This window comes from Nicotiana tabacum, chromosome 7 (genome assembly GCF_000715075.1).
Source record: "Nicotiana tabacum cultivar K326 chromosome 7, ASM71507v2, whole genome shotgun sequence".
NCBI lineage: Eukaryota > Viridiplantae > Streptophyta > Magnoliopsida > Solanales > Solanaceae > Nicotiana > Nicotiana tabacum.
The window spans coordinates 47,912,469-47,934,542 of record NC_134086.1 but is presented as its reverse complement, the minus strand read 5'-3'; the positions used below and the strand labels follow the sequence as shown (position 1 = coordinate 47,934,542).

The 22,074-nt window shown below is 39.6% G+C and overlaps 1 protein-coding gene across 2 annotated transcripts; it reads right to left on the bottom strand.

The window, feature by feature from the left end:
• Positions 1-539: 539 nt before the first annotated feature.
• On the bottom strand, positions 540-7,124 carry LOC107782208 (serine/arginine-rich SC35-like splicing factor SCL28). 2 transcript variants are annotated; one of them, XM_016603059.2, is made up of 7 exons: positions 6,849-7,124; positions 4,361-4,438; positions 3,475-3,639; positions 3,288-3,355; positions 3,036-3,075; positions 1,204-1,497; positions 540-772 (listed from the first exon to the last, which is right to left on the bottom strand). In XM_016603059.2, the coding sequence occupies exons 1-7, from the start codon at positions 6,986-6,988 to the stop codon at positions 763-765; spliced, it is 795 nt and encodes a 264-aa protein (XP_016458545.1). In that variant the 5' UTR covers positions 6,989-7,124; the 3' UTR covers positions 540-762. The 2 variants fall into 2 exon arrangements, with proteins under 2 accessions (XP_016458545.1, XP_016458544.1); XM_016603058.2 differs by lacking the exon at positions 540-772 and having other exon boundaries at positions 1,048-1,497.
• Between the last annotated feature and the right edge of the window lie 14,950 nt (positions 7,125-22,074).

The following is a 22,074-nucleotide window of genomic DNA, read 5'->3' as shown; positions in this document are numbered from 1 at the left end:
GCAGATCATCCACCTTTCGCTAGGATTTGGGAAGGACATTTATGAGACTAAGGTGAAATTTACGCTAGCCTTGCATCTGTTATTGGGGCTTTGATTAATTAAGAACTTCCACCTATACATAACGTCTCAATATTTTAGTCGTACAGGCTGAAATATTTTAGTCGTACAGGCTGAAAGGCGCAAGATGTTACTACATATTTGCAGCCTCTCTGCTCTATCGGAGTAGGGGGTAAGGTCTGCGTACACACTACCCTCCCCAAACCCCACTTAGTGGGACTTTACTGGGTCGTTGTTGTTGTTTCACCATTTTAACTACTCCATTCTCGATTACAACAGCAGCCCAGCAAAATCCCACAAGTGGGGTCAGCAAAATCTTACCCCTACCCCATAGGGCAAAAAGGTTGTTTCCGATAACGCTCCATCCTCGATTAATAAAGTAAAACTAAATGGCAGACATAGGACAAGGAAACAGAACTATAACTACAAGTACACCGAACCTTAAAATTTAGAGAACTAGTACGATAAAAACAGAAAACAGCTAATGTTAACCCATGACCATGTTTTATATTACAATAGTCCATCAGTTCAAACTGAGATAACAAAAAGAAAGAAAACACGAGCAGAACAGACATAACCGTAAGGTTCTAATCTACTATAGTTTTGCATATGTAGCCAATCCTCTATATCAAGATATTGCAGATACTTTTCCCATCCCAAAACCTCCAAAAAGACCAGCAGATGGTGATAACGAAGAGCAAACCGTCAATGAGGACTGCAAAGAGGGGGAAAAACAACAGTCAAATAAGGGAAAATCACCAAAGAAACCAGGTTAGTAGCATTTTTATAGTAGGAAGCTGGCAAAAAATACAACCCGACCACAGAAAGCTTTTCTAAATCTTTTCTCCGCTAGTCACCTATTATCATCATGACCAGCAACTGTATGTCATGGTATATCCATAACGTCCATAAAATGACAAGTCATATCTCGGCGTTTAGTAGCAACAGCTCAAAGCCTCAAACACCAACTCTCTACCAAAAGGGTGCTGATTTGAGCTGCTATGTAATAGTATATCCATAACGGCCCTTCGAACCACCAAAAAAGGAGAGCTGTATGTGTACATGAAGGAACAAATGCATATAGAGTACTAAAATATCGAAAGGATGTGCATTGTACAGGCTAGTTCAATTTAATGTTTCACAGACCTGTAGGACCTAGAGCGAGATCTGGCTGAGCTGTCTACATTTCTACCAGATCTCTCGAGCCTCCTTCGGGCAGAGTCCAAATCATGAACAATCAGTCTATTATCTCTTGGACTCGGGCTGGGCCTACCTTTTTTCTGAATGCGTGGAGTATTTGACCTGGACATTTGCCGGGATTGTCTAGAAGATCTTCCATTCAACCTATAATTTCTTTCATCCCTTGGAGAAACAGACGGAGATTTTGACCTGCATCTCCTTGGAGAATAGTAATCATCCCGATTCTCACGATCCCTGTCCCTGTGAACCATAGTGCACTTAAGCCGCTTAATGATAAGTTCAATGTAGTTTTTGCAGCAACCCATGAAGTTGAAAACAGTACAAACAAGTAAAAAGACTAGCACTGGTTTTCAAATGACTGCTTATTCCAACTCACAATGCCACACTACTCAAAAATAAGGCTGATACTAAAACAAACCATGAAAGGTAGATTCCTTCAATATCTAATCTACTGAACCACAACCTTTACCTGTATCCTTATTTCATAGTCTGGAAAAAACTACAGTTTGATCCAGACTGTTTAAGCACTATATGGTACGGTTCTTCAGCATCTGATCACTTCAAAGTTCTTCTTTGCCCCAAATCTTGAGATAGCTTTCCTTGGGCATTCTCATGAAATGCCAATCAGTAAAAACTTCAAAAATATTTGCCCCTTTGAAGGTGAATTCTTTCTTTGGCCAACTGTAAGCTCTAAATTTTCTCTCTAACTGGATATTGTGCAACATTAAGAAATAAAACATGAATTTAAAGATAAGCAAATGAAGGTCTTTGTGACAGAAATATGTCCACACCACTTCAATTGGTTCTCCGAGGTACAATAGAAGGCTCATCCTTACTAGAAAAAAATCCAGAAAAGGAAAATCACATGAACTTTGATGATGGTGATTTGAAACTTCCGGAGATTCATCACATTTCATGAGCAAGTAATCTTTGACTTTATGGTCCCTTTTCTCAATTGTCTATATTAGGCCAGAATTCTTTAAGTCTCTTTCTCAATTTAGCATCTGCATTAATAAAGCCACCAGCAGATGTCATTCAATAATCTACAGGATAGATGACATATGCCTGCAAGACATTTGACATAATCTATAATCGTGTGTCCCAAATAAGTATTCAACAAAATTAGAAAGCTAAAGAACCTAATAAGCCACCACAACTCAAGGGACGGAGAAAGCCTCAGTATTCCAGGACAAGAGATAACAGATAAATTAAATAGAGAAAAAAATAATTCCTAAAATCAGGTGGATAGTGTGAGGCAACCACCACTTTGGCAGATATAAATATGCCACATCACTATCCTAAGTTCCTAACCTCCAAGGAGAAAAAAGCAAACATAAAACAATCAGATACCAACCAAGGAGTGTTTTGAGCCAATAAAGGTGATAACAAACAAAAAATAGGCAAGAAAAATAGATAAAGCAACAATACAAAGCGCCTTGATGATTCAAGGCAAAAAACTGCAATTTTACAAAGAGCTCATTGACGAAGGACATGCACCATAATGCTGAAAAGGAATCAAACAGATCAACGAGCAAAGTCTCTCTTTTGAGCAACATTTATCTCTAAATATAGGGAAAATGACCAATTTTGTCTTGATAGTTGAATTGTGCATGTTAGGCAATGAAATTGCTGCTACTATGACTACAGGCTACAGATTTGTTTTATCCCAATAGATGTTCTTACTAGATTTTGTCCCATTAGAATCAGTAGCAGCCCTTGCTCAAAGACAAACAAACAATAGGAGAATACAAGCAAAACTTCTGTTATGAAATACAAACCTTGAGTCACGTCGTGCTGGGGAAGCCGAGCGCGAGTAAGCTGCCATAGAAAATTCTAGACCATTACTCTTAAAGGAAGACAATGCTCTCGACTCTAACAGTACTAAGTTTACTTCTTCTCTTTTTCCTTTTTAATTTTGGAGGGGTGGGGGCCTCAATGCAATATCATATAAATCAGCATCAGAAGCTAAATGAGTCATTGAGAAACTAAACAGTTACACTTTTAGTAAGAGAGTTAAAATTCAAACTGACAGTGATATCTGCGACTTGGGAACCTTTGTGGACTGTGTCTCCTGTAGCTGCCTCGAGCACTAGGTCCACTAGTTAAACAGGAAAAGTAGTAGACTTAGATTCACTGTGGGTGAATAATACTTGAGCTGGAAAAGAGATTGATAATCAACATGATTGCAACTCGAAGCAAACCACATATATGTAGCACCTTGTGCGTAAAACCCTATTCATTTCTTGAGGGGTCTTTCGATTCTCCTCCGCAAAAACAATACTAATTTCACGTCCACCAATAACTGTACAGTTTAAGTGTGCTTTTGCTTCAGCTGCATCTTCGGCATAACGGAACTTCACAAAGCCAAATCCTCGTGGTTCCCTACATATAAGTTGAAATTATTTTTGGAAAAAAAAAATGATAAAATGTCACAGTGAACTTACTTATATTGCCGATACCTAGTCCAACACTTAGATAAAGGAGGGGTACAATACGTCGACAGACAACAGTCAACGTAAAACTTGTCGATTTATGGAAGTGAGGTTGCTTGATGTGATTAGGTTATGTCTTACATAGACCTCCAGGAGCATCGGCTAAAAAGTGTGAAAAATGATGGTTGAAGATGTTAAAACAGAATGAGGTAGAATCAAAGCCACATGGAATGCAATTGTCTTGAAGAATCTACAATCTCTTGAAATTCATGCAAACTTAGAGACAAATAGAGCATACAGAAAGAAAAAGATCACACATATAGACGATACAAACTAGTTGAGATTAAGGCTTAGTCTTTTTGATATGCTCACTTGGTCTAATATTTGCTAGAGGAGTTTTTCAATCATTGTGGGAGATTTGTATGACGATAAAAAATGTAGAGGACTTCTAGTATTAGAGCCTAATTTATTCCATATTGGAATGAGACAACTAGATGAAGCAAAATGGATAGTGAAGATTCATATTACCGACCCTAACTAGCTTGGAACTGAGTCCAAGTTGGGTTGTTATTGATCATAGTGATATTAACAAATAGCAGGACATGGAAACAGACCCATATTGCAGAATACAGTACCAAGTGAGAAGCCATATTATCAAGGCATATGCATACCCAGTATAGTAATTCTTGGGCAGATAGACATCTTTTACAGGACCAAAACGTTCAAAGGGGACCCTGACATCTTCTGGCCTGCAGAACAAGCACAAAATGATTAACTTTATCCACAACTATAGCAACATCTGCTTAGAGACTGAGAAAGAGAGGAAGACAGAGAGAGAAAGCAATCTTCAGTTTATGAAATAGAAATGGAAAACAAATCAACCCAACTTTTAGAAAGATGGAAAGCTTCAACTTTTATTAAGCCATATTAACTGACAGGCAGAAACCACTGTATAAATTGTGCAATCTGCATATCATTTCTTTTTACTAGCTATATTATTTCAAAAGGTTTTTAAAGCCATCTGAAATATAAGAAACCATAAAGCCCACATGTATCAATGTTTGTAGATAAGGAAGATAGCTTATTGCATAGCATCATAATTCAACCTCTCCATCAGAGATAAGACATCTGCTAGTGCTCCAAGGAGCAAGTCTAGGTGTAAGGATTTGGATGTGTTTGAACATGTAAGAAACTTGTTACTAGTGTAAAACATGATCATTGAAAAAAGAATCAAAATAAAAAGTGTCCATTATCTAATGGATAGGAAGGAAAATCAAATAAGTGAGATCTCACGTTAAGTGTTTACATAAATCTTCTTGTGCTGAATAGTTGATTGATAGATCAATCAATCCTTAATTTAATTATCTTTTGCAAATACAAGCCGGAAAAAATGAAACTCAAACAACTCATTGATATGATGTTCATTAAATACAATATAGCATTGAGGTGTCCATACAATGTTCATGTGCCAATTGATCCAATTTCCTTGGAGAACATTCATGAAGCTAGTCCCTGAAAATGATGAGAATAAAAAGGTATTGATGGATAATGTAATTCAAATTCGATTGATGTTGCTGAGACAAGTTCAGGAGGACTTCTATGGTGTGAGGGGAGCTCAAGTTAATGACTCTTTCCATTTTGAGACATTCCAAAATGTTAGACAACATTTCATTCAGCGTCATTAAAATCCATTACTTTGTTGCTTAAAGCGGTGAAAAGTGATAAAAAGTGAAGGCTTGTCACTTTATGAGTGAAGCCATACGCTTCAAAGAACTGTGCACTTCAAAATATGACGCGCAAAGAGATTGCAACAACAAGCGGTCAGTTATTTGAATCTCGGCCTTTTCAATTCAATCTCCCACTTGGTTTCGGACAGTCAAATATAAAGACTCTTTGTTAGCTCTTCGTACCTACTTGACTTCTCAAACTGAAGTAAGACTGTCCAACTAGAGTATAGCCGGGAGGAGCTCTTTTTGTATTGAAAGTGTTTTCAAATAGCAATCCATCGTGTCGGTAATAAGACTTATAGTAAACGAACGATTCAGCTTCTTACAGAAGGCAGTTCAGCTTAATAACTCGATAAGCTGTATTGAACTTTCAGAAGTTAGACTAGCATCGACGTTATTGCATACCTGATGTTGCAAATAGTTATGCCAGTTGCAATTTGATTATTATAATACTATATATAAGTTTGATAAAAAATTTATTTCATAAATTGTTGGCTTCACTTCTAGAAAGCGTGCGCTTTATTTCTCGCTTTGTGCTTCAAATCCTACGTACCCCGCGGCTTTTGTGAGATTTTCGCTTTCAAAACCTCCAGTTCTACTAATAGTAATATCCAATACAACTTTTATAACTTTCGAAAATCCCAGTTTATTTTTGTTATTGATTTTAATATGAAATTTCCTCTACAACAACAACAAACCCATTATAATCCCACAAGTGGGGTCTGGGTAGGGTAGTGTGTGCGCAGACCTTACCTCTACCTTGAAGCTAGAGAGGTTGTTTCAGACTTGAAATTTCCTCTATTAAGCTGATTTTTTAACCAATAATATTAATATCAGACTAATTCCACAAAGGAACATACACTCTTGAGTTTAAGTAGGAGAATTCACGAATCGAAGCAACACCTAAATATATTACATATGAAAACATAAATTATGATATCCCCCAAAAAGGTAGTATGAGGACCCAAAACCCTCAATGCAAAATCAAATTGAGGTCGACAAAGGCATGAACAAATTAATTGGGCTGCAGGCAAGAGGTGCACTGTTAATCGACATGCCTAGGGTGCTACCTGCTAAGCACAAATGTCATAAGAACAGCTCAAAACACCACTCAAACAACTGGTAAAAATCAGAAATAGCCATTTTCAGCCGCTGTAATTGAAAAATTGCCACTTTCATGGAGTTTGTGGAACTCCAGTACAGCTGCTATTTTTCAAAGACTGGACCAAAATGTGGTCAGTGGGCGCTCTCTCTACCTCAAACAACAAAAAGTTCTATAAAGCATCTAATAAGCATTAAAATCAGGTAAATGCATGTTAAATATTTCAATAACAAAATTGATAACAAAAAAAAAAAATCAATAACGAAATTGATTTTGCAACAAAAGATAACCCTAACTTGCGCGTATGTGTTTATAAAAAATGACTGATACCTGGCGCTAAGGGAGATGTTACGAACAAGAAGGCCAGAAGGTGCGGGAGAGCGACGGTCGTGGCGACGGTCACGTGGTTCGTCGTAGCGTTTACGTCGCACGGGGCTGTAACTCCTGCTACGGCTTCTGTGCCTTCCCATTACCCACGTCGTCGTCTGATCACCGTGAAGGGAGAATCTAAAAACCTAGTTCGATTTCCTTGGAATTGAAATTGAGAACCCTAGCCCTAATTGGAGGTAATAACTTCTCGGCTCTCCGTGCTGATTTGGAGGTGGATTGACGTGACCTTTTAATAATAATAATAATAATAATAATAATAATAATAATAATAATAATAATAATAATAATAATAATAATAATAATAATAATAATAATAATAATAATAATAATAATAATAATAATCATAATATATCTATCTATACTTATACTTACTATATTAAAGGGGTTTTGACACAACAACAACAACAACAACAACAACCCAATAAAATCCTACAAGTGGGGTTTGGGAGGGTACTATATATGCACACCTTACCCCTACCCCAAAAGAGTAGAGAGGTTGTTTCCGGAAGACCCTCGGCTCAAGATAATAAGAAAAACAAAAATGAGAGAATATTAGTTTCTCCACAGAGATCATAGGAAAAATAGGAACATAAAATGCAGAAGTAAAAATGCAAAACAAAAATGATGGCTAGTAAATAGGTCTTGCATCGAAAAGAGAAAATAGTAAGACACAACAACGCCCCTAGCTATTTCAAACAAAAATCCTATCAGACTATGCTCACAACAGTACAAGGTAATGCAAGACTCAACTACCTCCTAGCCTACAACCGTAATACTCGACCTCCACAACTTCCTATCAAGTGTCATGTCCTCGAAAATCTGAAGCCTCGTCATATCCTGTCTGATCACTTCTCCCCAATACTTCTTAGGCCGCCCTCTACCTCTTCTCGTGCCCTCCACAACCAGTCGCTCACACCTCCTTACTGGAGCATCTGGCTTCTCCTCTGTACATGTCCAAACTATTTGAGTCTCTCTTCGTGCATCTTGTCATCAATGGGAACCACGTGCACCTTCTCCCGAATATCATCATTCTTGATCTTGTTCATCCTAGTGTGCCCGCACGTCCACCTCAACATCCTCATTTCTGGTACTTTCATCTTTTGGATATGTGAGTTTTTAACAGGCCAGCACTCAGCCCCATATATCATGGCCGGTCTAACCACCGCTTTATAGACCTTACCTTTGAGTATCGTTGGCACTCTCCTGTCACACAAAACTCTGGATGCTAACCTCCACTTCATCCATCCTACCCCAATATGGTGTGCGACATCCTCATCGATCTCCCCTCCCCCGTGGATAACCGACCCAAGGTACTTGAAACTGCCTTTACTTGGGGATAACCTGTGATTCAAGCCTCACATCCACGCCTACTTCCTCCGGCTCAGTGCTGAACTTACACTATTTAGCTTTGTCTACCCATTTATTTTTCTATCCATAAACTAATTACATTTCCTACCCATAGTAGTTTTTGTGAGGATTTTTTCTTTATTCTCCAATTCTTTTTTATTTCTATGCTTCTTTTCTTTCATTCTTTTTTCTTTTTTTTCTTTTCTCCTTTTCTTCTTATTTTTTTCTTTTTTCCTTTTCTAATTTCATTTAACTTTTTTTTATATTCATTTTCTCTTCATAATCTAATTTCATTTACTATTTTCACTATTTTTTATTTTTTATTTTTATATTATTACTAAAAAAAATTAAATTGCGTAACAATTAAAGGTAGCTAATACAACAAAAAAATATTAACTAACATATCATACCAGTATAGTATATAGCTATACCAGCAAGGTATACAATTATACGCAAAGAGTTAAAAAAAATTAATTCAATTATTAAACTGAAATAATATTAGTTGTCAATAAAAATTTTAAAAAATTCTAAAATGATCTAATTATAAGAGTATACCGTTACATTATATAGCATACTATAATTTTTTATGCTTTATTTTTCATTTTCAATTTGCCCCTCACGCTGGGTAAAAACTTAAAGCAAATTAAAAGGAAAAGGGCAAGTGAATTTATGAGTAATAAGTATAATACTATAGTATATTGTATACTATTACAACATATTGTTACAGTATATTGCATATTATTACAGTATACTATAACAATATATTGTATACTATAATAGTATACTGTTGCAGTATAACTATATACTCCTATAGTATATTGTATACTGTAGCGGTATACTGTTAGGTAACTGTGTTCTTCTTCAATTATTACAATATACTGTTGCAGTATATTGTAAACTATAATAGTATACTGTTAATATATTGTATACTGTAGTGGTATACTGTTAGGTAACTGTGTTCTTCTTTGATTATTACAATATACCATTGCAGTATATTGTAAACTATAATAGTATACTATTGCAGTATAGCTATATACTCCTACAACATATTGTATACTGTAGCAGTATACTATTGGGCAGCTGTGTTCTTTTTCGATTTTCAGCTAAAATTTCCAACTCAATCACCTCAAATCAGCTCCAAATGCTATCAAATTTCAGTATGAACTTCCAGAAGGTATAATATTTGACAACACCCACTTTGAATCAAACAAGAAATCTACAAAATAAAAATTTTAAGCCAAGGCAAGAGCAAGAGCTAGAGAAAGAACAATCAAGAAAAAGTGGAGCAGAATTGAAACTAGTCAGAGCTCAACTTCTCAGATAATCAGATCTAATTTCCTTTTGAAGAAGGATATAAGGGAAATGGAAGAAAAATTTTGTAAGAATAAATTACAAGTAAGTCAAGAAATAACAAACAAGAAAATAATTCAAGGATCTGGAGTTAGTAAAATGAAGACCAAGTCTTCTTTAATCTTGGGTCTTCACCCAAATTTCTTTGCTCCTATAGAGTCATTAACTACCTACTAGGGGTAACCTGAAGTTGTGCCCTCGTCCAAATTCTTAGTGTATAAAGGTAATATAGCTTCTCATGCGACTTTGGCTAGTGATACGAATCTCATTTGCATCAACGGGTGTTTCTACTCTTGGCTTTTCCACCTTCTGGTACCAATCCATCTATTATATTAATAACCACAAATCAAGTCAAAAATCCAAAGAAGAAATTACTACTAATTCAGAAGAAAGAAGACAAATTTGGATTTGTTAGGAGTGTGAAATAGAAGCTATGGTTTGAGACATGGGATCTGGAACCTGAAGTTGTGCCCTCGTCCAAATTCTAAGTGTAGAAAGAAGAGCTATTTTAATAGAATAAATGAATAAGCGGGTAAATAGTTTGGGCCGCAATGGTAGGAGTAGTAAATAGTTTGGATCTGAGCATTGTGAGCACGTGATTTTTGCTTCACGAAAACTACTCCTTAAAGGGGAAATAGTTTTAATTAATGGGTATAAAGTGAGATTTTCTCTATATTAAAAGCACGAAGGCCCGCAACGAAATGTCGTTCGCTTTTTTTACCCTTTAAAAATAACTTTTATAATGGACAGAATTATAATTTAGTTATTTTCCTAACATTTAGGACTTTAATATCAAGCAAAATTTTTGTAATTAAATCTTTCTTTATTCCCTAATATTTAGGAGTTCTAAATCAACAATAAATTTTAAATTTATATTAAATATCTTTTTCCTAATAAGAACTAAAAATTTATATACTATATTAAAAACATGAAGGTGCTTAGCGAAATGTCGTTCGCCTTTTTTAACCTTTAAAATTAGATTTCACACTAGACGCAATAGTCTTGTGATTATTTTTCTATAGGCGAAATGGCTTCCTAACCACTTAAACTTGCATTAGTTTGTAAAGCCGATGTATGAACTTTTGAGTTTCCCATTTGAACACCTTTACTTGAAAAAATGGCTATTAATAAATATTTGTGATGGTGCATATTGTTCAATTGCTGCTGACATGGATTTAATTTAATATTTTATATAGTCACATCACCCATTCATTCACATTTTATTGACACTTTTATGTTCAAGGTTCCAATTTGTGGGCCCTGTCTTTTTCCAAAATTTATTAAATTTCTATTTTTTCTGCTCTTTCCCTTCTTTTATTCTTTACCTCCTAGGCACGAACTGTAAACAAAAGCTACAATAATGGAGACTGTAAACATAAGCTCTGATAATGGAAACTGAAGTTCAATCGAATTTTACCTATTTGGGAAGAACATTCACCGATCTCAGTATTAACGCAAGTTCCTCGGCTTTGAGTGATTGCAATAGTAATAGATCCGACGAGTTTCCAACTGCTTCTTCACAAAGCTAGCAGCTATTTTTTTCTTGCACTTCTGAAAACTTCGATGAATTAATCGAGCAACTTGTCTCCGGTCTCAAGTTAGCGGCTATTTCGGAAAGATAGCAATCTGGAGAGGTTCTATCTGGAGATTGGACTATATCATCTGGAGTTGAAAGCTTGTTGGAACAGAGGTTTGCTTGTTCTTTGGGGAGATCTCTTGAGCATTATTTTCTTCAGAAATTTTTGGAACAAATGAAGGGCTGTCAACTTAAATATTATTTTATGTAGCTCTTGTGTAGGGCTTTATTATGATGAGTGATTAGTTTTCTTCTGGTTATTGGAGTTTGGTGTTGATATCTTTGAAGGAGTTATGTGAGTGCGTTGAGGGTGTGCTAAGATTCTGAGCTTTTTCCTTTGTTTGGGTTGTGTTCTATGTTTTGCTAGAAGTGGCTATGTTTCAAAATTAAAATGCTTGACTTTATTAATATGGTAGAATAAAAGGGGGAGGGGGAAAGGGGAGGTGGGAGTTTGTTAGGGAAGACGAGGGGAAAAGAGAAGGGAGAGGGAAATGTCTCTTTTTTTTTTTTTTTTTTAAAAATAAAACAATACTATTCACACGCCTTTGTAGCGTGATTTGCACACAATTTAGCCATGTCAGCTGCGCCGCTTCCACATAGGCATAGTCAACAGTCAAATGTGCTTATTAATATTTATTGCATCAAGTTGGAGTGTTTAAATGGGAAAAGTACAAGTTCATGTATCGACTTTTTAAAATCCTACAAGTTTAAGTGGCCACGAAGTCATTACGCCTTTTCTATATTTTGTACTTTAATTATTTTCCTAATATTTAAGAATTCAAACTTAACTAAATTTTATGTATTAATTTTTTCTTTATTTAAACTATATAATATAACATATTTATAAAATAAACCCCATTTTTTGGTTGACAAGCTTAAAAAAATTGCAAATTTACATTCATTAGGACTTCCAAGGCACATAGGACATGTGCCTTGAAAATCTCTTTTTAGGGTTAAAGCATTACTTAAATAATATATATATATATATATATATAAAGTTGAGAATAGGAAAGGTGATGTGGCAGTCCCTATAGGCGACGAAATTGCTCTATCTTTTTTCTCAATTTTTTGCCTTTTTCACTCATTGTTGCTTTTAAAAATATATCTCCTCTACTTTCCAAAATGGAAGACTGAAACTGTTGCAACTAAATTCCATAAAATACGAAAGAATGAAACGGTTGCAATTAAGATAATGTGACGACTCAGTCAGTCGTCTCATGAGTTACCATTCCGTTTCCCCCATTTCTGCTTCTTATTTTTTTGTCTATCGGTTCTAGATGTGATCGAGTTGGTTGGCTCGGGTTCGGAAAGGATTTGGTAAGGTTTGAGACACTTAGTCTCTTTTGAGGAAGCTTAAGTTAGAAAAGTCAACCGGATATTGACTTATGTGTAAGAGGGCTCGGATATGAGTTCCGATGGTTCGGATAGTTTCGGGAGGTGATTTGGGACTTAGGAGCGTAATCGAAATGAGTTTTGGAGGTCCGGAGTAGATTTAGGCTTGAATTGGCGAAATTGGATTTTTGGCGTTTTCCGGTTGATAGATGAGATTTTGATATGGGGGTCAGAATGGAATTCCGAGAGTTGCAATAGTTCCGTTGTGTCATTTAGGATGTGTGTGCAAAATTTCAGGTCATTCAGACGTGGTTTGGTTGAGTTTTTGATCAAAAGCATAATTCGGAAGAATTTGGAAACTTAGGCTTGAATCCGATATGGTTTGGTTGATTCGATGTTGTTTGAGATGTTTTGAAGATTGGTATAAGTTTGAATAAGGTTATGTGATATATTTGTGCTTTTGGTTGAGGTCCCGGGGGCCTTGGGGTGGTTTCGGATGGTTGACGGAGAGTTTGGAATTTTTGTAGAAGTTGCAGATTTTCTGCTTCTAGTATTTCCGCACCTGCGGATTGGGGACCGCAGGTGCGATGCTGCAGATGCGAGGGGGAAGGTCGCAAAAGAGGAAGAAAGTGAGGGAGGCAGAAACCACAGAAGCGGTTGGTGAACCGCACCTGCGATGGCGCAGGTGCGGCTGGTGCATCGCAGATGCGGAAAGCTAAAGGATAAGTGAAAACTGCAGAAGCGGTTATTGGACTGCAAAAGCGGTACCGCAGATGCTTGACCGCAGATGCGAAAATGCCTGGGTCAGAACATATAAATTGTTTCCTTCGCGATTTTTGAGCTATTCCACCATTTTTAAGTCGGCTTTGGAGTTTTTTGGACGATTTTTTAAGAAGAATTTCAAGGGAACTTCATTGAGGTAAGGATTTTGGACCTAAAACTCATTCCTATGGTATTATTTCACGGATTAGAGCTATAACTAATGGAATTTAAGGGTTAAAATAGGGGAAAGTAGGGCTTGGTATTGGAGACCTAGACTTGAGGATTTGAGGAACCATTTGTTGTCGAATTTTGGTACTTTTGATATGTATGAACTCGTGGGGAGATGAAGAATCTATTGATGTGAGTTTTCTCAAATTCTGAGACGTGGGCCCGAGGGCCGGGTTTTGGTAATTTCGGGATTTGTGTTGAAAATTGATTATTTTCACTTAAGCTTCATTCCCTTAGCATATTTTGACGCTATGATTCTAATTTTGGATTCAACGCGAGTGGAGGCCGATTCGAGGGGCAAAGGCATCACGGGCTAGATTTGGATCGGATTGAGGTGAGTAATGATTGTAAATGATGTCCTGAGGGTATGAAACCCCGGATTTGCACATCGTTGTGCTACGTTGAGGTGACGTACACGCTTGATGACGAGCGTGGGCTCGTGCACTGTTGGGGATTGTGACTTAGTCCGTCCCGAATGACTATTTTATCACGTATTTGACTAAAATATACTTGCTATCATCATGCTTTGGGCTGAATGCCATATTTGGGCCTCGTGCCAACTATTTGAACCCTTAGGGGATTTTTATTGATATTTCCTCACTATTTTGACTTTATACTTGAACTCAGTCATGCTATATTCCACTGTTTTCATAACTCAACCATGTTTACTCTGTTTTAACACTTAAATGATCTTTTAAATGATATTTTGGACTGAGAATTATGTTTTACTATTGCCCGAGTGGGACTTGACTGAGTAAGGCCGAGGGCTTATGTTGTGAGAAAATATTGTCTATGATTATGAGGCCGAGGGCCTGAGATATGTATGCCACGAGGTGGCTTATTGATATGAGGCCGAGAGCCTAGTGATGATGCGACGAGATGGCTTGATATTGCGGTTGGGCCATAAGGGGCCCCTCCAGGAGTCTGCACACCCCCAGTGAGCGTGGGCACCCATTGTGATGTGAGATATAGCCCGAGGGGATAGTATTGTTAACATTGGTCCCGGGGGGCAATCCTTTATGTGCTTATCTGTCTTATTTGTCTGTCATTTACCTGCTTAATTGTTAAAAAGTCATTTTATGAAGTTTGAACTGAATTAAAAATGACTTTACACATTATCACTGCTTCTACTGATTTTACTGCTTCATTATAGCCTGTAATGTGCCTTATGTGTTTTCATATCTCTCAGTCATTTATTTATGATTATTACTTACTGAGTTGGAGTACTCACTTTACTCCCTGCACCCCATGTGCAGATTCAGGCATTGCTGATCCTGCCAGCGCGAGTTGAGAGCTCCCGGCAGACTTCGGAGTTCACGAGGTAGCTGCTTGGCGTCCGCAGTCTCGTGTTTCTCCCCCTTTATCTCATTTCTATCTCTTTATCAGTTATTCTATAATAGTTTAGTAGGCATTTCAGACTTGTAGCATACTGATAGATGCTCATGACTAGTGACACCCCGGTATCGGGCTGTGTTGGGTTGTATTCCGCAAATTGTTTGTATTGTCACCACTTACTTTTGGATTTATATCATGTTTAAGACTAAACGCTTAATGTTTAATTGCTTAAAACGGAATTGGAAATTTGTCAGTTGGCCTTGTCTTCAAGAGAGGCGCCATCACGATTGGGTCCGGGTTTAGGGTCGTAACAAGTTGGTATTAGAGCCTAGGTTATATAAGTCGCACGAGTCATGAGCAGGTTTAGTAGAGTCTCGCGTATCTGTACGAAGACGTCTGTATTAATCCTCGAGAGGCTGCAGAACCTTTAGGAAAAACTCCATATTCTTGAAATTCTTGTCTTTGTTAATCCGGGTACTAAACTTCTGTCATTCTATTCTCTCATAGATGGTGAGGACACGCGCTACTAGCTAGGATTGACGACCACCAGTACCACCAAGTGTGGCCACTAGAGGCTGAGGACGCGGTCATGGTCGCGGTAGGGGTAGAGGTGTGGCTTGCACAACAACTAGGGCAGCACCTGCAGATCCACCAGTCGCACCAGTTCAGGATCAGGTCCCAGTTATAGACGCTCCAACAGCACCAGCTCAGGCACCAGTTTGCACTGGCCTAGCTCAGGTGGTCTCAGCCACTACAGTCGCAACTATTTCTCAGCCTAGGGGAGGCAATCAGACTCCCGCCGCTCGCACACCTAAGCAGGTCGTGCAGGGACTTTAGACACCGGGGGAGCATCCAGCCCAGTCGGTTGCAGCTGCTTAGGACTATGTAGTTCCTGCCATGCCAGAGGACGAGCAACGTAGGTTGGAGAGGTTTGGTAGACTTTAGCTTCCGACCTTCAGTGGTGTAGAGGGCGAGGATGCCCAGAGCTTCTTAGATAAGTGTCAGAGGATGCTTCGTACAGCAGGTATTCTGGAGACCAGCAGGGTCGCTTTCACTACTTATCAGTTTTCTGGAGCCGCCTTCACTTTGTGGGAGACTTTTGAGAGGCGTAGGTCTGTTGGTGCAACACCCCTTACCTGGCAGCAGTTCTTCGTTCTCTTTCTGGAGAAGTATGTGCCGCAGTCTCGCAGAGAGGAGCTGCATAGGGAGTTTGAGTGGTTGTGTCAGGGAGAGATGACTGTGATGTAGTATGAGATGAGGTTCTTCGAGTTAGCTCGTCATGCTATTTAGTTGGTTCCGACAGATAGAGAGAGGATTAAGAGGTTTGTTGATGGCCTCACTTATCAGCTTCGTATTCTCATGACCAGGGAGAGGGTGACTGGTGCTACTTTCGAGGAAGTTGTGGATATTGTCGTGAGATTGAGTCTGTTCGTCGCCAGGAGCGAGAGGAGAGGGAGGCCAAGAGGCCTCAAGGATCTGGTAGTTACAGTGGTACTCCTTCGAGAGGTCAGTTTCAGCACAACAGAGGCCGTCCATTCAGGCATGCTCATCCAGCTCGCCCAAGTTATCGTGGAGCGTCATCGGGTCATGGTTCTCACAGTTCTCATTAGGGCCAGTCATCACTTAGTGCCCTTCCAACTCAGAGTTCATCTTGTGCTCTATCAGTTCAGGGCTCTTCTATGCCAGGTGCATCTGCTAGTCACTCCGGTGCGAGAGGTTCCCTTCAATCCCCTTCTCCAGCACCCAGGAGTTGTTATGAGTGTGGAGAGATGGGCCATATAGTGGATTTCGATATCATTTAAGCATGGATTGTCTATCTCTGTGTCATGCTATTCTAGACTATCATGCTAAGACAGTCGCCTTGGCTATACTGGGTGTGCCACGGATTGAGTGGTGAGGTTTGACTGATTATGTTCCTAGTAGAGTAATCTCATTCCTGAAATCCCAGTGTATGGTTAGGAAGGGTTGTCTTTTGTATATAGCCTTTGTGAGGGATGTCGGTGCAGAGACTCCTAGTATTGATTCTGTTCCAGTTGTGAGGGATTTTCCCGATGTGTTTCCTGCAGACTTACCGGGCATGCCACCGGATAGGGATATTGATTTTGGTATTGACCTAGTGTCGGGCACTCAGCCCATTTCTATTCCGTCGTATCGTATGGCACCAATGGAGTTAAAGGAGTTAAAGGAGCAGCTTCAGGAACTCCTTGATAAGGGGTTTATTCGGCCTAGTGTGTCACCTTGGGGTGCGCCGGTTCTATTTGTGAAGAAGAAGGATGACACTATGAGGGTGTGCATTGATTATAGGCAATTGAATAAAGTAATAGTTAAGAACAAGTATCCTCTGCCTCACATTGATGATTTATTCGACCAACTTTAGGGAGCAAGAGTGTTCTCCAAGATTGATCTCCGTTCAGGTTATCACCAGTTGAAGATCAGGGACTCGGATATTCTTAAGACGGCTTTTAGGACCCGATATGGTCATTATGAGTTCTTGGTGATGTCTTTTGGGTTGACTAATGCCCCAACAATGTTTATGTATTTGATGAACAACATGTTCCGGTCTTATCTCGACTCGTTTGTCATAGTCTTCATTGATGATATTTTGGTATATTCGCGTAGTCAGGAGGAGCACGCAGAGCATTTGAGAGTTGTGTTATAGATATTGAGGGAGGAGAAGCTTTATGCAAAATTCTTCAAGTATGAGTTTTGGCTCAATTCGGTGGCTTTCTTGGGGCACGTGATGTCTAGTGAGGGTATCCAGGTTGATCCAAAGAAGATAGAGGCGGTTCAGAGTTGGCCTAGACCATCCTCAGCCATAGAAATTTGTAGCTTTCTTGGTTTGGCAGGCTATTATCGCCGGTTTGTTTAGGGATTCTCATCTATTGCATCGCGCTTGACCAAGTTGACTCAGAAGGGTGCTTCATTTTTATAGTCGGATGAGTATGAGAAGAGCTTTCAGAAGCTTAAGATAGCCTTGACCACAGCTCCAGTGTTAGTTTTGTCATTAGCTTTAGGTTCATATACCATGTATTGTGATGCTTCGAGAGTTGGTATTGGTTGTGTATTGATGTAGGAGGGTAGAGTTATTACTTATGCTTCTCTTCAATTGAATCCCTATGAGAAGAACTACCCCGTTCATGATATGGAGTTGACTGCCATAGTTCACGCGTTGAAGATTTGGAGGCATTACTTGTATGGTGTGTCTTGTGAGGTGTTTACTGATCATTGTAGTCTCCAGCACTTGTTCAAGCGGAAGGATCTTAATTTGAGGTAGCGAAGGTGGTTAGAGTTGCTAAAGGATTATGATATTACTATATTGTTCCATCCGGGAAAGGCCAATGTGGTGGTCGATGCCTTGAGCCGAAAGACAGTGAGTATGGGGAGTTTGGCATATATTCCAGTTAAGGAGAGACCTCTTGCTGTTGGTGTTCAGGCCTTGGCCAATCGGTTCATGAGGTTGGATATTTCGGAGCCCAGTTGGGTATTGGCTTATGTGATTTCTCGGTCTTCCTTATATGATTGCATTAGAGAGCGCCAGTATGATGATCCGCATTTGCTTGTCCTCAAGTACAGAGTTCAGCACGATGATGCCAGAGATGTGACCATTGGTGATGATGGGGTGTTGAGGATGCAGGCCGGATATGTGTGCCCAATGTAGATGGGCTTCGAGAGTTGATTCTGGAGGAGGCCCATAGCTCGCGGTATTCCATTCATCCGGGTGTCGTGAAGATGTATCAGGATCTGAGACAGCATTATTGGTGGAGAAGAATGAAGAAGGATATTGTGGGATTTGTAGCTTGGTGTCTCAATTTTCAGCAGGTGAAACATGAGCACCAGAGACCGGGTGGCTTGCTACAGCGGATGGATATTCCAGAGTGGAAGTGGGAGTGGATCATTATGGACTTTTTAGTTGGACTTTCATGGACTTTGAAGAAGTTCAATGCTATTTGGGTGGTTGTGGATCGGCTGACCAAGTCTGCGCACTTCATTCCTGTGTGTACTACCTATTCTTCAGAGCAGTTGGCAGAGATCTATATTCGGGAGATTGTTCGTTTACACGGTGTCCCAGTTTCCATCATCTCAGATAGGGGCACTCAGTTTACTTTACAGTTTTGGAGGTCTATGCAGCGAGAGTTGGGTACTCAGGTTGAGTTGAGCACAACTTTTCACCCTCAGACGAACGGACAGTCCGAGCGCACTATTCAGATATTGGAGGATATGCTACATGCTTGTGTCATTGATTTCGGAGGGTCATGGGATCAGTTTCTACCTCTTGTAGAGCATGCTTATAACAACAACTACCAAGATTGAGTATTTAGATGGACCCATATGAGGCTTTATATGGGAGGCGTTGTAGATCTCTAGTTGGTTGGTTCGAGCTGGGTGAGGCTAGACTATTGGGTATAGACTTGGTGCAGGATGCTTTAGAAAAGGTGAAGGTGATTTAGGAGAGGCTTCGTACCGCGCAGTCGAGGCAGAAGAGTTATGCTGACAGGAAGGTTGGAGATGTGTCCTACATGGTTGGTGAGAAGGTTCTGTTGAAGGTTTCGCCCATGAAGGGTGTCATGAGATTTGGAAAGAAAGGTAAATTGAGTCATCGGTTCATAGGGCCTTTTGAGGTGTTTCGGAGGATTGGGGAGGTGGCTTATAAGCTTGCTTTGCCACCCAGCTTGTCGAGTGTGTATCCGATATTTCATGTTTCTATGCTCCGGAAGTATATTGGGGATCCTTCTCATGTTCTGCATTTCAGCACAGTTCAGTTAGATGATGATTTGACCTATGATGTGGAGCCAGTAACTTTAGTGAAAGGATATAACTTTAGTGAAAGTTCAGTGGAGGGGTCGGCCCGAGGAGGAGGCTACCTAGGAGACCAAGCGGGAGATGCGGAGCAGATATCCTCACCTGTTTGAGGCTTCAGGAATGTTTCTTGACTCGTTCGAGGATGAACGTTTGTTTAAGTTGGGGAGGATGTGATGACCTGGCCAGTCGTCTCAAGAGTTACCGCTCCGTTTCCCCCATTTCTACTTCTTATTGCTTTGTCTATTGGTTCTATATGTGATCGGGTTGGTTAGCTCGGGTTCGGAAAGGATTTGGTAAGGTTTGAGATACTTAGTCTCTTTTGAGGAAGCTTAAGTTGGAAAAGTCAACCAGATGTTGACTTATGTGTTAGAGGGATCGGGTGTGAGTTCCAATGATTTGGATAGCTTCGGGAGGTGGTTTGGGACTTAGGAGCATGATCAGAATGAGCTTTGGAGGTCCGGAGTAGATTTAGGCTTGAATTGGCGAAAATGGATTTTTGGCATTTTCCGGTTGATAGGTGAGATTTTGATATAGGGGTCGGAATGGAATTTCGAGAGTTGCAGTAGTTCCATTGTGTTATTTGTGATGTGTGTACAAAATTTCAGGTCATTTGGACGTGGTTTGATTGGGTTTTTGATCAAAAGCATAATTCGGAAGAATTTGGAAACTTAGGCTTGAATCCGATGTGGTTTGGTTGATCCGATATTGTTTGAGGTGTTTTGAAGATTGGTATAAGTTTGAATAAGATTATGGGATATGTTTGTGCTTTTGGTTGAGGTCCCGGGGGCCTCGAGTTGGTTTCAGATGGTTGACGGAGAGTTTGGAATTTTTGTAGAAGTTGCAGATTTTCTGCTTCTGGTATTTCCGCACCTGCGGATTGGGGACCGCAGGTGCGATGCAGCAGATGTGAGGGGGAAGGCCGCAAAAGCGGAATAAAGTGAGGGAGGCAGAAACCGCATAAGCGGTTGGTGAACCGCACCTGCGATGGCGCAGGTGCGGCTGGTGCATCGCAGATGCAGAAAGCTGGAGGATAAGTGAAAACCGCAGAAGTGGCTCTTAGACCGCAAAAGCGGTATCGCAGATGCGGTGGATTGACTGCATATGCGAAAATGCCTAGGTCAGAACATATAAATTGTTTCCTTCGCGATTTTTGAGCTATTCCATCATTTTTAAGTCGGCTTTGGAGCTTTTTGGACGAATCTTTAAGAAGGATTTCAAGGGAACTTCATTGAGGTAAGGATTTTGGACCTAAAACTCATTCCTATGGTATAATTTCACGGATTAGAGCTATAATTAATGGAATTTAAGGGTTAAAATGTGGGAAACTAGGGCTTGGTATTGGAGACCCAGACTTGAGGGACCATTTGTGGTCGGACTTTGGTACTTTTGATATGTATGAACTCGCGGGTAGGTGAGGAATCTATTGATATGAATTTTATCGAATTCCGAAACGTGGGCCCGGGAGTCGGGTTTTGGTAATTTCGGGATTTGTGTTGAAAATTGATTATTTTCGCTTGGGCTTCATTCTTTTAGTATATTTTGACACCGTGAATCTGATTTTGGATAGATTCGACGCGAGTGGAAGTCGATTCGAGGGGCAAAGGCGTCGCGGGCTAGATTTGGACCAGATTGAGGTGAGTAATGATTGTAAATGATGTCTTGAGGGTATGAAACCCCGTATTTGCACATCGTTGTGCTATGTTGAGGTGACGCACATGCTTGATGATGAGCGTGGGGTCGTGCACTATTGGGGATTGTGACTTAGTCCGTCCCGAATGACTATTTTACCGTGTATTTGACTGAAATCTACTTGCTATCATCATGCTCTAGGTTGAGTGCCATATTTGGGCCTCGTGCTAATTATTTGAACCCTTAAGGGATTTTTATTGATATTTCCTCACTATTTTGACTTTATACTTGTGTCACGACCATAACCCCGAACCCGGTCGTGATGACACCTTTTGTGAAGACAAGGCGAGCCAGACCAAAATAGAACACCTCATTTAAATAGTTAAATACCATAATTAGTTCTAAAACATGATATAATAACCATAATTTGCAGAAATAACGATAACAACAGTAGAAATCATCCCAACACAGCCTAAACTGGGGTGTCACAAGTCATGAACAACTAAGGATCCTGATACAAGTCTACTAGATATAATATCTGGTATAACTGTTTGAAGAATATAAAAGTATTAAGATAAGGGAGGCACGGGGGTTGCGAACGCCAACAGCTACCTCGTAGTCTCCGAAAATACTGCCTCGACTGGGAGGATTAGCTCTCTAGAGCGGACTCTGCGATGCCTGAATCTGCACACACAGTGAAGGAGTAATGTGAGTACTCCGACTCAGTGAGTAATAATCATAAATAATGGCTGAAAGCAAGAAAATACGTAAAGGCACAAAGCAATTCTATATCAAGCAGTAAAAAAT

Excerpts from the sequence above, each read along its gene's own strand:
- LOC107782208 (XM_016603058.2), bottom strand. The coding sequence starts at position 6,988 with ATGGGAAGGCACAGAAGCCGTAGCAGGAGTTACAGCCCCGTGCGACGT. Across the intron at positions 3,356-3,474 it reads AATAGGGTTTTACGCACAAG|TGGACCTAGTGCTCGAGGCA; the intron begins GTGCTACATATA and ends CTGTTTAACTAG. Across the intron at positions 1,498-3,035 it reads CCAGCACGACGTGACTCAAG|GGACAGGGATCGTGAGAATC; the intron begins GTTTGTATTTCA and ends TATGGTTCACAG.